Genomic DNA, 13,086 nt, shown 5'->3' on the forward strand with positions numbered 1-13,086 from the left:
ATCAGGATTTTCCCCCGTGTTTATTTCTTGAATATGAATAGTCCATGATAAAATGACCGTCTATAACCACGTCAGTGAGATGTGGCGTCTTACATATTGTCTATGTAATGAATGAAGCACACTGATAACAGCGTTTGTGTTGTTTCCCTTAGACTGTTTCAGAAACATACCACAACACTTCCTTATGTTATTTACTTAAACTTTTCAAAGGTCAACTGTTAATAGATTAGTAAAAAGTGTATTGTTCATTCCAGTGTGATTATAAATGTTGAATATTGTGGAGGAAGATCTATTAAAAGTCCTTGTTCTCTCATACATTTATTTACTGAAGAGAACCTCTTCAAGCACATATATAAAAAAAAAAAAAAAAAAAATCTTGAAAAATTTTTATGGCCCTGTAGGGAGCTGTGCAGAGCCTGTCTTTAGTCAGTGTCAACTGTAGTGTGGATGTATAGGAGAACTTTACGGATACCGGAACAAAAAAATAGATGGGGCTCACACACTGGAATAAAAATGGCCTGCCTGGAACGTTGACCAAAAAACTTCTGTTGATATATGGTTTGCTTCCTTGTGCACCATCCATTGCATGTGGTTCCAGTTTCCCAAACGCTCCCTGCTCATACACCATGACAGTGAGACAAAAATTATACCCATTATTTTCTAAATACTTAGGTGGTTTTACAAATATTTTAATGGAGTGGAGATCAGTCAGTTCTATCAAGAATACTACTTAATACATATATTTTGTTAGAAGAAAATAAAATGTGTCAATATTATTTGTTAGACATATGAATAAAATAGTATATAAGCCTGTTTTTGAAGGAATTAAAATAAAATGATTTACGTGCCAATGATGTTACAAATATTTTTACTTAAACTGTTATTTCCTAAAGTTACTAATTTATTCTTGATTTACCAACTTCACAGAAGCCTCAAAGCTGCTAGAAGGAAGGAAAGATGTTGGGGTTGAGTTTTTCAAATGATCAACTCAAGAAAACAACCTCTATTTCAATTTCCTTTGATTTTTGCTTTTGTGAAATAATGAAGTTCCAATTTTCCACTTCCTAATCACATGAGGCATAAAGCAGCTCGTAATCACCAAGATAAATTGTCAGCACGGCTGCTTCTGCTGTTGTAACCAGCTGTCTTCATACAATAAGACCAGGAGTTTTAAAATAAAAAAACATCCTACAGTGTGAAGTACTCATTATTTTCTCAATTCAGGCACTAATTTCCATGGTATTTAGTAGATTTAAATACTGGGTAATTACAGTAATTGTCCCAAAAATTCCCCAAAACCGCAACAGCTAACAGGCTCAGATTATTGCTTCAGAAATTTGTCACCATGATGGATACATATGAAACATTTTGTTTATTTCGCTTTCATGTGGTCTACTGTAGATCAATGATTCCTAAATTTGTTATAGCACCAAACCACAAAATATGTGGCAGAAACGTGTTGCTGGTTGAATTATACAAACATTCCTAATAAGACAAATAAACCAAGACATCAATTTGTTTTTTGTGAGTCAAATTGGTTCTTCTCATCCTGAACATTTCATTGCACTGACCTTGTGTTAACCTGCATATGACAAATAACATAACAATAGCCTAAACATTGTGTGTTTTTAATTATTGTTTTATCAGTTGATATATATAACCAATATTTTCATGTCATTTTACATTTATGCGATAAATGGGCATTTTTAAATATATTTATTTTTCTTGTGATCATTTCAGGACCCCTCAATTGATGTTATCCGGACCCCTATGGGGAGTCCAAAATCTAACTTCAGATTAACTAACTAATTTAAGATTAGGGTTCTTAGGAAAAAATAAAATTACTGTGAGAGTAGAAGGGCAAAGAAAGGAGATGGAAGAAAATCGAGATAACTTAAAAAGAAAGAACTTAAGTCAATATAATCACACCACACTTTGCAGCCAGTTTTTCTGTTCTTAAAATGACTTCTCTTTTTTTTTACAAGGTTGGTTTCTAGACCCGTTCTACTTACCGGTAGTCCAAATGTTAAGTGCCAACTCTGCATGACTTCCTTCATGAACTAATCATACCAAAATAAGCTATCACTTCAAAATGTTGATGTCCTTTAGAGATAGGTTGTGAAACTTGCACAAAATAGCACTCAAAGCTTCAAGAATGTGGAAGGAGTGTGCAGGGTCCTGGTGAGGTCTTCAGGAGCATATTACGAACAGTTTGGCTCCCTATCATTCATCATAGAGTGTATTTGGTTCACCTTGGTTTTAAGCTTTCACTAAACCACCATAGCATGGTTGTGATGGTTTATCATTATGGTTGCAGCAGGGTCCTGAGTGGAGTGGGGGAACCTTGGTGTCAGCACCGACATCTTATCAATGAAGTGGGGCCCATCCACACCACGTCACTTGGCCATCGAGTATTTGAAGCAGGACTGACTGTGCCAGTTTCATGCTTAGGTTGTGATTGTGTTTGGGACAAACTTACAGAAAATAAACTGGGGCAAAGACGATACCAGTTTCAGTATCATTGTGCTAGCATGTCACTTGCCATGGTCCAAGAAAATGGAATAGAAAGCACAGGAAAGAATTTCAGGGATGTGAAAAATAGCCATAAAAACTTGTTAAGTATTAAGAGCAATACAACTACGTTGAAACATGAAAGAGTTTTTCTTAATTTACTGCGATCCATTCACATTCTAATAGTCCTGTAGCTTGTGGAGAGTATAGCCTTACAAAAGGCAAGGTTTTGCTGTTCCAGTCATCTATACGTTGGTTTGCTATCACTAATGTTTACACTTTTAACAACTCCTGTAACCACACACCTCCCACAAGATTTGAATACAGGCCTTCTTCAGTATACTTACAGTATAGTAACAATCTAAGCCTGGCAATGACTAAAGAAGCCATTTTTGCTCTCATATGATTTCCTTTTATTATGAGCTAATACAGATCACGCATGTATTTTGGCTAAAAATGAGACTGCAAAGATTTGTGTGTGCACTCCTAATTTATAAAAGAATACGTGGACAAAATGCCGCTTTAAAAGCTAATTTGAACTTGAGGTAATATAAGAGAGCAGTTACAAAAAGACACACTGCTTTATATTTGTCACAACAGTGCCATAATAGCACAATTTATTACTTAAATTGATTTGTATTTTCTATTTATTTATCTATTACATCTTATTAAGGTATAGCATCAATATGTTTAGGGAATTTTGTATTGAGGTGCGGCTACAAGCAAAAACACATTCATGTAAAAGTTTCTTGACAACGGTTACAAAGTTAATACAACATAAAATTAAATGGGTAAAGATACAGGGAAAGATGTATCAAACCATACAAACTAAATCTTGTGCATTTTGATATTAGATTAAAACAATATTCAACTGTTGTTCCGCAAACATCTGTCTACACACAGGCCTCCCACCTGTCAGTAACTCCTACAGCTTCTTTCATTAACTAGCCTATATGTCTTCTTTTTCTACTCCCCATCCCACTTCCTCGACCTCGGACCCTGTAGATTCGGATTAACAGGGAAGTAAGTACTTCACTGCTCATTCTTCTGCTTGCCATCGCTTTGTTTTTGCTCTTTACTCCCTTCTCTTTCCACTGTCCTCTATCCACAAGCGTCCCAAGACCAGAGCGTTTCAGGTGCACGTTTGATCAAAAACAAAAACTATTAAATCAAACAGTCTCAGTAAATGAAAAGAAATGGACACAGAGAGATGTGTCTTTTCTGGATGGAGACGGCCTCGCTGTTTTTGTTAGTTTTTGTGAGCGGCCAAGAATCGGGAAGTTTAGTTGCTATGGCAACTGTCTCGAGAAGAGGAGTGGCAGTATTCACGATGATAGCGTTGGGCCAGGGCCTGAGGAATTGTGGATAGCGGGCCTCACAGCAATGGTCATCCATCTCCATTTCAAACATGTTCCTGCTTCTTTCTGACTGGATCCAGTTCAGTTCATCAAATTATTAGCAACATGGACAGACCAGGCATATTAGGAAAATGCAAAAACATAATCAGTGTCATCTACAATATAGATTGCCACATCAAACTAATTTGATAAGAGCTGTCTGGCTCAGGGAGTTTATTCAAATCATTTTGACCTGCACTCGTCACTCCGCAGAGCCACACTACTCGTGTAATTACAGCATCAATTATACTTCAAGCTGCTCCTCTTAACCAACACTGATCCCAGCAAAAGTGACTATTTCAAGGTGAAGTTTTCAAAGGATCGCAAAGGTTAACTAAGCGTTTGTGTTGTTGTTTTCTAACAGGGCTTTCTTTGAACAATTTGCTCATCCAAAAAGTGTTTGTAATTCAAAGTCCCCCGTGTGATTTTTGTCGTGTTTATTCTCCTCAAGGCTGTAGAGGTGACATGTCATTGTTCATTCATATTCACCCCATACACGCTGTGTGAAAGCATCTATCATTTATATCAAAAGCTGCCGCGTCTTTTGATATAACGGTTTTCAGACCACTTTGCTCTTCATAATTAATTTTGCTCTTGAAGGCAGTTTATGCTCGTACCACACATTTGTATGAAAACTGTTTATGAAGGAAGGCTTACATAGAAATGCAGTTTTGGTTTGTTAATTTATCATTTCAGCTATAGCACACATTGACTCTTCAGTAGAAAATGATTTTTTTTTGTTTGTTTTTTTCAGATAGTGCTTTGAGAGAGATGTTTCTGTAGATTAGACAGCTGAAATTAAAAAGTTTGAGCTTTCAGTTTTCAGAGGTTTTAGTTGTCAAATCTTTATTAAATTGCCTCAGGGACTCGAGCATTGTTCATTCAGCCTCCCCCGACAGTTTTTTTCCTTTCCCAAAGATGTCTGCATAATATTTGCCTCATGTTTTAAACTCTTTGTGTTCTCACTGAGGGCAAAGACATCTGGATTCATCAGGTGCAATGCTAGAAAATTATAAACATGCTTCACAGTTGCAGACGTGGTCGGTGGGGGAGCTGTGGGGGGCGGGAGTTAGAAAAGAGGGGGATGGAGAGAGAGACACCCTCCCTTACAGCTGTGTCCAAGGCTCAGATGGCTTACTCAGCATGTCGTTCCTCTTTTCTTTTTCAGGGCTACCATCGATCCAACCACTTCATCGCCACTCAGGGTGAGTACCCCCTCCCAGACTTAAGTTTGTGTCTGTATGGATTCAGGGATGCAGAGCACTTTGTTTTTTGTCATGGTTTAATCATTTGAAGATGATCTGACCAGTCAGCACACAAACAAGACCATTGTCAGAACCAGCCACGTCCAGAGCCGATGCTGTGTCAATAAACTCCACACTTGTGTGGTCACAAACTAAATAACAGAGATTAGATTAATTATTGAGCACATTGATGACTTCTCAGCCTCCTCCCAAACAGGCAGCTGGGCTCTGAATAGTGAGGAAATGTTTGGTTTCCCTTGCTAGTCTCTCTACCCTGAGGAGAATTGGTTTCTATAGCCTTCCACTGCAAAGACAGTGAGGATCTACTTATCTTGCACCAGCACCCCTCTTCCCCTCCTGTTACACGCAGAAAAGCAGATGAAACTTGCAGGAGAGAGAGGAAGGATGTCAGCTGCGCTTTTTGTCTCGCTCAATATTTTTCCTCCTAGTTTTCAAGCTGTGTCTTGCTTCCTAAATGTCTTCCCTCTCAGATGACAAGTGAGTGACTGGTGGTCCCCCAGACCTTCATCATCAGTCACTGATGTCCCTCCTCCCCCGCCCCCTTCTTTTCCTGCTATCTTGGAATTCTCAGTAACTTTGTCCGAGGCACAAACTCGAGAGATCAGAACCTTGTCATCTGAGAAAGGACACTTGGGTCACAATTATACAAGATTTCATGACAGCATGAAGACCCTTCTTGAGAGGGCACGCTTTGATGAAGCATATTGTGACTTATTTTCCTGTTATTTCTTTCCGTTTCCATCTAGGACCCAAGCAGGAGACTTTGTATGATTTTTGGAGGATGGTGTGGCAAGAAAACTGTTTCAGCATTGTCATGATCACCAAGCTGGTGGAGGTTGGCAGGGTATGTTATCACAGTCTTCCCTTATCCTCCCTTCTGTCACAAACCCTGTGTTCAGAAGCATACTGAAACCATCACAACCAAACAGTCTGGTATCTTTTATGTCTTTGAAGGACATATGTCTTGGAAAACCTTAATGTTCAGGCAACTGCAGCCTAAAAGCTGTTAGTTTTGGATGATGATGTGCTTTAGGCAAATAAAAATAAACTGTTACACAGGCTGTTGAACTATTTGCAAAATGCAATACAGTACAAATACATGAATAGTCAAAAACAGAAAATTGTTAAAACAGAAAGTATAAAAGCAAGTAAAGAGGAAAACATAATAAAAATCCAAAATCTTTAATTGCTGTAAACAGGCACAAAAAAAAATACAGTCCAACGATAGCCTGGCTGATTATAAGACAATAATAATGTTGCCTTTAATTAACCTCAGAAATAAGAACTCAGGCATGAGAATTATGTCCAATCCAACGTAATTATTTTACAGTTGCTAAATATCGACCACAGAAACTAGGCTAACTACCATTAGCATAACAAGCTACTAGTAATAACAATATGTATCTCTTTGTTTTATGTATTTAAACACTAATAAAGGTTGTAAAGTACAACTGTTTAAATAAATACAACTTGACATAACTTTATGTGCAGAGCAGTCAGGTTGAGTTTTAAATTTGGGGCTGGTCTAAAAACTCAACTTTTCAGAAATCTGACTGTGGGGGAGCTGGTTAGTACCCAGTGGTAATTGGTTAGCCCCAGTGGTGTAGTCTACATTTTTGTAGGGGTTATACTGTGCTTAGAAACCAAAGTACACTGGTTAGTACAACGCAATTGTCAATTTATTTTAATTTTTAAGCATATTGAACATTTCCAAATTTCTCTGATGCTTATGTTTGAATAAATGTACAACAAACTTTGTACAACAGTTGGCTTTGTGTTAAAAACATGTTATAGAATTTATAAAACGGTATCAAAACAAAACATGTTCAAGTATTAAGTAATAAGTACAGAATTATACAATAATTCGCTGGATAAGCGAATGTAATAAACAAGCGCTGCTTACAGAAAGATTGTTACGGAAGATTTTAACTGCCGTTTAACGTATCAGTGACACATGCCTGATTATATGTCATGTATCATTGGGCACTTTTATTCATTCAACCTTTATTTAGACAGGTAAATCCCATTGAGCCTCGAGGACTCATTTTCAAGAGAGACCTAATTTCAACAAAGAAAGATGACAACAGTGGACAACAACGACAACAACAGACCGTTATAAAAAGTCATACAAATTATTTATTTATTTATTTATTTATTTATTTATTTACAAATAGGATGGCTAAAAAAAAGAAAAGTTACAAAAAACAGCTAGATTCTAAGGCGACTGTAGAAAACTAAAAACAGGAACATGTCTGCATTGGTCCCTGCTTTGAGTCCAACAGATTCTTAAAGCCACTTAGGGAGGTCAAGGTCGAGAGCTTCAAATCTTTTTGTAAGATATTCCAGGAAACAGGAGCGGAGTAGGAGAAGGCCCTTTTGCGTAGTTCAGTCCTCACTGAGGGAACACTGCAGGTAATAATGTCCTGAGAGCGCACGCTGTAACTGCACTCACACAGTGACATGTAGGAGGAGATGTATGAAGGCAGCAGACCAAGAAGTGATTTAAAGATGAAAATGTACCAGTGAGAGAGTCTCTGTGAAGTTAATGATGTCCAGTTAACCAGTGAATACAAAGTGCAGTGGTGGGTACTGGGTACGATAATCACAGCCAGTTATGAATCTTAGTGCACCGTGATAGACAGCATCCAACATCTGCAGGGTTCTTGTAGGAGCGTTCATGTAAATAATGTCACCGTAATCAATGGAGGGAAGGAAAGTCACAGATACAAGGCGTTTCCTAGCATTCAGAGTTTTAAGTAGGTATACTTAAGTTCTCAAGCTTTTCTAGTGTGTATACTCCATATACCTGCGTATTGCGTAGACTACACCACTGGTTAGCCCAATAATTAGCCTAATGATTACTAGTTAAAAGAATCAGCTTAATAAAGACTGCTTTTAGAAGACACTATTTTGAGGTAAATTATTTTACACACCCAATGAACATCCTAAAGTGATTAAGAATTGTCTCCTTCAGTAACACATTATTATAGACAGTGAATGTTGCAGCCTATACCACATTTTCACCTTTAAATAATCTAATTAACATTTGAAAAAGCACTTCCTGCAGAGCATTGTTCCACTTGTGTGGAGTGCAGGATCATCACTAGCCTGGCTGAACAGTCCACAAAAAAATTGAGGCAATGCGTAACATAAACAAGTTAGCATGCTGTATATACATATGCACATTGTATTCTTATTGTGTTTGTAATGAATTAATTTAGCCATGCACTGAAGTGGTCAAAATTTCATGCATTACATCGTATTCATACTCATATTAATTATTGTACATCTGGCAATGCTGAATATGAATATAAATTATGTGTTTGTTCTGACAGAGAGCAACCGAGTTTGTTTTTAAATAACTTCTTATCAATTTTCTGGCCTTGTCACAAACTGTTTTATGGCATAACATTTTGTTGCTATTGCAATAAGAAAGTTTTAAAAAGACAAATCATTAGGAATGATGGATAAACCATCCTTTATTTGTCCATTTATGAAATGTTCTGAAGTTTTAATCCTGCTTTAAAAAAGCATATTAAAGTGCATGTGGAGCAGAATATATTTTATTCAGACGTTCTGTCTGGTCATGCTGCAGCATTATGTTTCGCCACACATTATGCTATAATTTCCACCTCAAGTATCCCATCCACATTTGTTCGGGCAGGAGAAACGTATCACCTCAGCAGATGGTTAAAATGACACCATTTTTCTAACAGAAGCTCTTCATCCAATTTGGTTCCCCTTCCTTACAATTCTGGAAACAGTCGATAAATGAGAAGTGGTCTGTGTGGCAGAATCCAAATAGCACCTCCATTAAATGAAAAAAACAAAAAAAACAATAATTACCTCCACTGTATCTGGTAATGGTTGAAAAAAGGAGTCCCCCTGTTCCATTACGCTGTCTGTCATTATGTTATTATTTAGCTTTTTTTTTCTCCCTGTCTTTGCCCTCCAAGATAAAATATCTGCAGAGAAGCAGGTTGTGTTTGTTCTGCTGCAGCATTTAAAGGGTAACTACGACATGCTTTCAACATGCAAATATACTGGTAACAGAGAATGGACAGTACTGTGTTCGATAACACATGTTCTTTATTAAAAGTGTATGTGCAATTAGTTTGTTCATTTGCCCACAAGTACAAAAACACAAGTTTCAGACATTTTCAAGGCAAATGGATGTTCTCAACAACAGAAAGTATTTTAAACTTTTATAATGTTTTAAAGGATTTCACAACACTCGTAAATCCTGTCAAATGTACTCACCTTGCACAGTTTTGCAAATGTGCATGGACTCCAAGTTAGGCAAACTTTAAATGCTGTATTGCTGTTATTAAATAGGTGAAATGCTGTAAATACTGGCCTGACGACAGCGAGATGTACGGGGACATCAAAATCACCTTGCTCAAATCAGAGACGCTCGCCGACTACACAGTTCGCACCTTTGCATTGGAGAGGGTGAGTTTGTATCAGATTTACATTTTGCCTTTTCTAACAAGCTCACTTCCTTTTGGTTATTTCTTATTTAGCAAAATGGGTTGTTTTTTTTATTCATTGCGGCAGTTTTATTGGAAATTTTAATCTCTAAGGTAACACTTGCTGTTACTATCACAGCAAGGAGTAAAATTAAAAGCATCATGCTTAAAAAAGGGATTTAGGATACGTGATGGGACTTTGTGCGGATGGATGTGTGGTCCACCTTTTAAACTGAAAGGATTTAATGCCAGCCCCTGTGAACGCCCTGCCGTCTTTCCAACGTAGCTCCTACAACGTTGTGTCCCTGATGGCTTCTGTCCTGTCAATCTCCTGGGGAGTCCTCCCACTGGACCGGCTCAGAGCGTCGCTGCAGTGACAGTGGATTACCATCACACCGTCACATTCGCTCTCGCTGGGTGCATGCTGCTGCTTATTCAAATCAGGATGAAAATGGGAAAGAGTGACAGCTCTTTCGTATATTTATTTATTTATTAATTTCTGTTTCCAACAAACAGTTGCTTTGCAAAGGACAAAACTGCTGTAAGACTGCAGCAGCGTCTCAGCAGAGTGAAGGAACCCCCACCTTTCCTGAGCTGTCTTCAGTAATTATTTTCTGCACGTCTGTCTCACCGCAGAGGTCTAATAGTCGTAGTAAACCTAATACCTCACGTAAATATTTCCCAGGTGGTGAAGCTGAACCACAGCTATGAGAAAGGGAGAACATCCTGTTTGAGATCAGGATGCTCAGTCTTCTAGAATTAGAGTTCTACTGTGTAAGTAGTTATTATGTTAAAACAGTCATAACTGATGTTTCCATCTTTTGCCAGAGAGGATACTCTGCCAAGCACGAAGTTCGTCAGTTTCACTTCACGTCCTGGCCTGAGCATGGTGTGCCCTATCACGCCACCGGGCTGTTGGCGTTTATACGAAGAGTGAAAGCCTCTACGCCTCCTGATGCTGGCCCGGTGGTGGTCCACTGCAGGTAACTTGACGTCACCCACACTGGAACCTCTTAAAACCCATCAATAATCTTGATTATATAAAAAGATTTTCTGCCCAAGTATAAGCATGTAAACATGTATTAAATATGTTTCTCCTTTGAGAAAGTAAACGCCTCTAAGTAATGATTAACAGTCTGTAAGAGTCTGTTGTTCTTTTCACAAACTCGCTGTTGTTTTTGTTTTTTTACTTGTTGTAATGTGCCAACGAAAGGTAAGGCCAAACAGGCTGTTTACTGTACATTAACCAACAATCTTACAATCAAACACATGCAAAAACACACAAATGCCACTCATCGTATACATTCATTCAACCTTTATTTATACAGGTTAGTCTCACTGAGCCACGAGGACTCGTTTACAAGAGAGACCTGTTTTAAACGAAGAACACAGATGACAACAGTAAACAATCACATAAAAAGCATATAAAATGAAGAAGTAAATAAAATAAATTATATAAAAAAACTAAATAAAAAACAGCTACATTATAAAGCAATGTGAAATACTAAAAACAGGAACTTGTCTGCATTGGTTTTTTTGCCATGAACTTAGCAGATGTTTGAAATCCCTTAGAGAGGTCAAGGTTGAGAGCTTCAGATCTTTTTGCAAGATATTCCAGGAAACAGGAGCGGAGGAGGAGAAGGTCTTTTTGCCAAGTTCAGTCCACACTGAGGGGACACTGCATGTAATAATGTCCTGGGAGCGCACGCTGTAGCTGCACTCATGCAGTGACATGTTGGAGGAGATGTATGAAGACAATGGAGAGTCTGCATGAGGTTAATGGTGACCAGTTAACCAGTGAATACCGGGTGCAATGGTGGGTACGGTAGTTACAGCCAGTTATGAATCTTAGCGCACTGTGGTAGACAGTGTCCAACATCTGCAGGGTGCTTGTAGGTGCGTTCACATAAATAATGTCACTGTAATCAATTAAGGGGAGGAATGTAGCAGTTATAAGGCGTTGTAGCAATAAATAAGTAAAAGGAGTAAAGAAGCACTACATGCAAAATGAGGAATATACTTTAAAAATAAAGAGTGAGATGACTAAATTAAGCAAAAGGACAAAAATATATATTTTAACTTAAACCCCCAGAGCAAGACAGATGTTCTTTTATATACATTGTAGGTGCAGCCGTCTGCTGTTTAACAAGGTGCTAAGAGCTCCCGCGGTGTTACTGAGTGTTGAGAGCCTGTCTGTTTTGCCAACAATATTCTATCACATCCTTTTTTAATGGAGTCCATAGGTTAGCACTGGTCCGCTGACCAGTTAGTTCTGTCTTGTCTTAGTTCCCAGAGATTCTGTTGCATTAAAAAAACCTGTAGAAGCCAACACAATGTCAGGAGTAAATAAACTGTTCAAATTCTGACTCATGAAAACACATGATTAAAACTTACAAACATTGCAAATAAGCCAATTAAAATGGGCTCAGAGAAACAGAACACACTCCTATGACTCTATTTTTACCCATTTACAACCACAATTATCATTTTATGTCTCAGATTTGGAGAAAATATGCTAATAGAAAATATTTTTTCAATTTAATTTGATTTCTGGGGATCGTCTCCAGACTCTCCACCTCTCATGTCTCTCAGTAATATATGCTCTGCAGGAGTGTCCTGGATACGCCAAAGACCAGGGATAAAAATATCATCTGATGGTGATTTGCTTTAGGCACATAACACCTACAAAGTCAAATCCCAATTTTCCTAGATAAAAGCATTTTCTCCTTATTGCGTCAAATAGTCACTTGAGTATTATTATGTATATTTATTGTGCAAATCCAGAATTACGAGGAGACACCATACAATGACTGTCTGACAGCAGAAAATACAAATTATAAGGTCGTGAACTTGTGGTGCTTCATGACAGTTGCTCTTTTTTGTTTCGTTTTAGCGCACCCCTCTCACACTTACACATTTCTCATAAGGAGGCATTTAAAAATGTTTGTAGATGCCTCATCAGCCTGATTCATCTAACTATGATGTAATGTTGTTCAAAAAGCACACAATAAGAACAATACTCCCAGTCTTTCTGCTGCAGATGATCTCACTTTCTGATCAAAATCCCTAGAATGGATCGAGGTTTCAACTCGTAAGATTTAAATAATCAGTTGTTTGAAGTCAAGAGCAATAAATATTATTATTATATGTTATCTGTTGAATTTATACCGTAAGTAATAATTAGAACTCATAAACCAGCAACAGTAAGAGGTGGAGCATGTCTGCAAAGACTTCTTTAGAGCCTGCTAATTACTAGAGTGGGGGCTTTGTGAGAGGACAGCCTTGAAAAGACAAGAAATATATACAGTAGTCCCTCGTTTATCACGGGGGATCCGTACCCAGAAGCCCCGCAATAAGTGAAAAACTGCCAAGTAGGAATAGTAGTACAAGTAGTAAATAGTAGTTTATTTTAGTGTGTGTGTATATATATATATATATATATAT

The 13,086-nt window shown here is 37.8% G+C and overlaps 1 protein-coding gene across 1 annotated transcript in view; it reads left to right on the plus strand.

The window, feature by feature from the left end:
• ptprub (protein tyrosine phosphatase receptor type Ub) overlaps positions 1-13,086 on the plus strand; it is a 159,258-nt gene that overhangs the window by 128,784 nt on the left and 17,388 nt on the right. Inside the window, exons 19-23 of the mRNA XM_037677245.1 lie at positions 3,517-3,534; positions 5,077-5,113; positions 5,920-6,017; positions 9,509-9,625; positions 10,471-10,625. Of these exons, the coding sequence (XP_037533173.1) occupies positions 3,517-3,534; positions 5,077-5,113; positions 5,920-6,017; positions 9,509-9,625; positions 10,471-10,625 (425 nt within the window). The remainder of the gene's footprint in view (positions 1-3,516; positions 3,535-5,076; positions 5,114-5,919; positions 6,018-9,508; positions 9,626-10,470; positions 10,626-13,086) is intronic.

Source organism: Nematolebias whitei, chromosome 5 (genome assembly GCF_014905685.2).
Source record: "Nematolebias whitei isolate Nwh7 chromosome 5, NemWhi1, whole genome shotgun sequence".
NCBI lineage: Eukaryota > Metazoa > Chordata > Actinopteri > Cyprinodontiformes > Rivulidae > Nematolebias > Nematolebias whitei.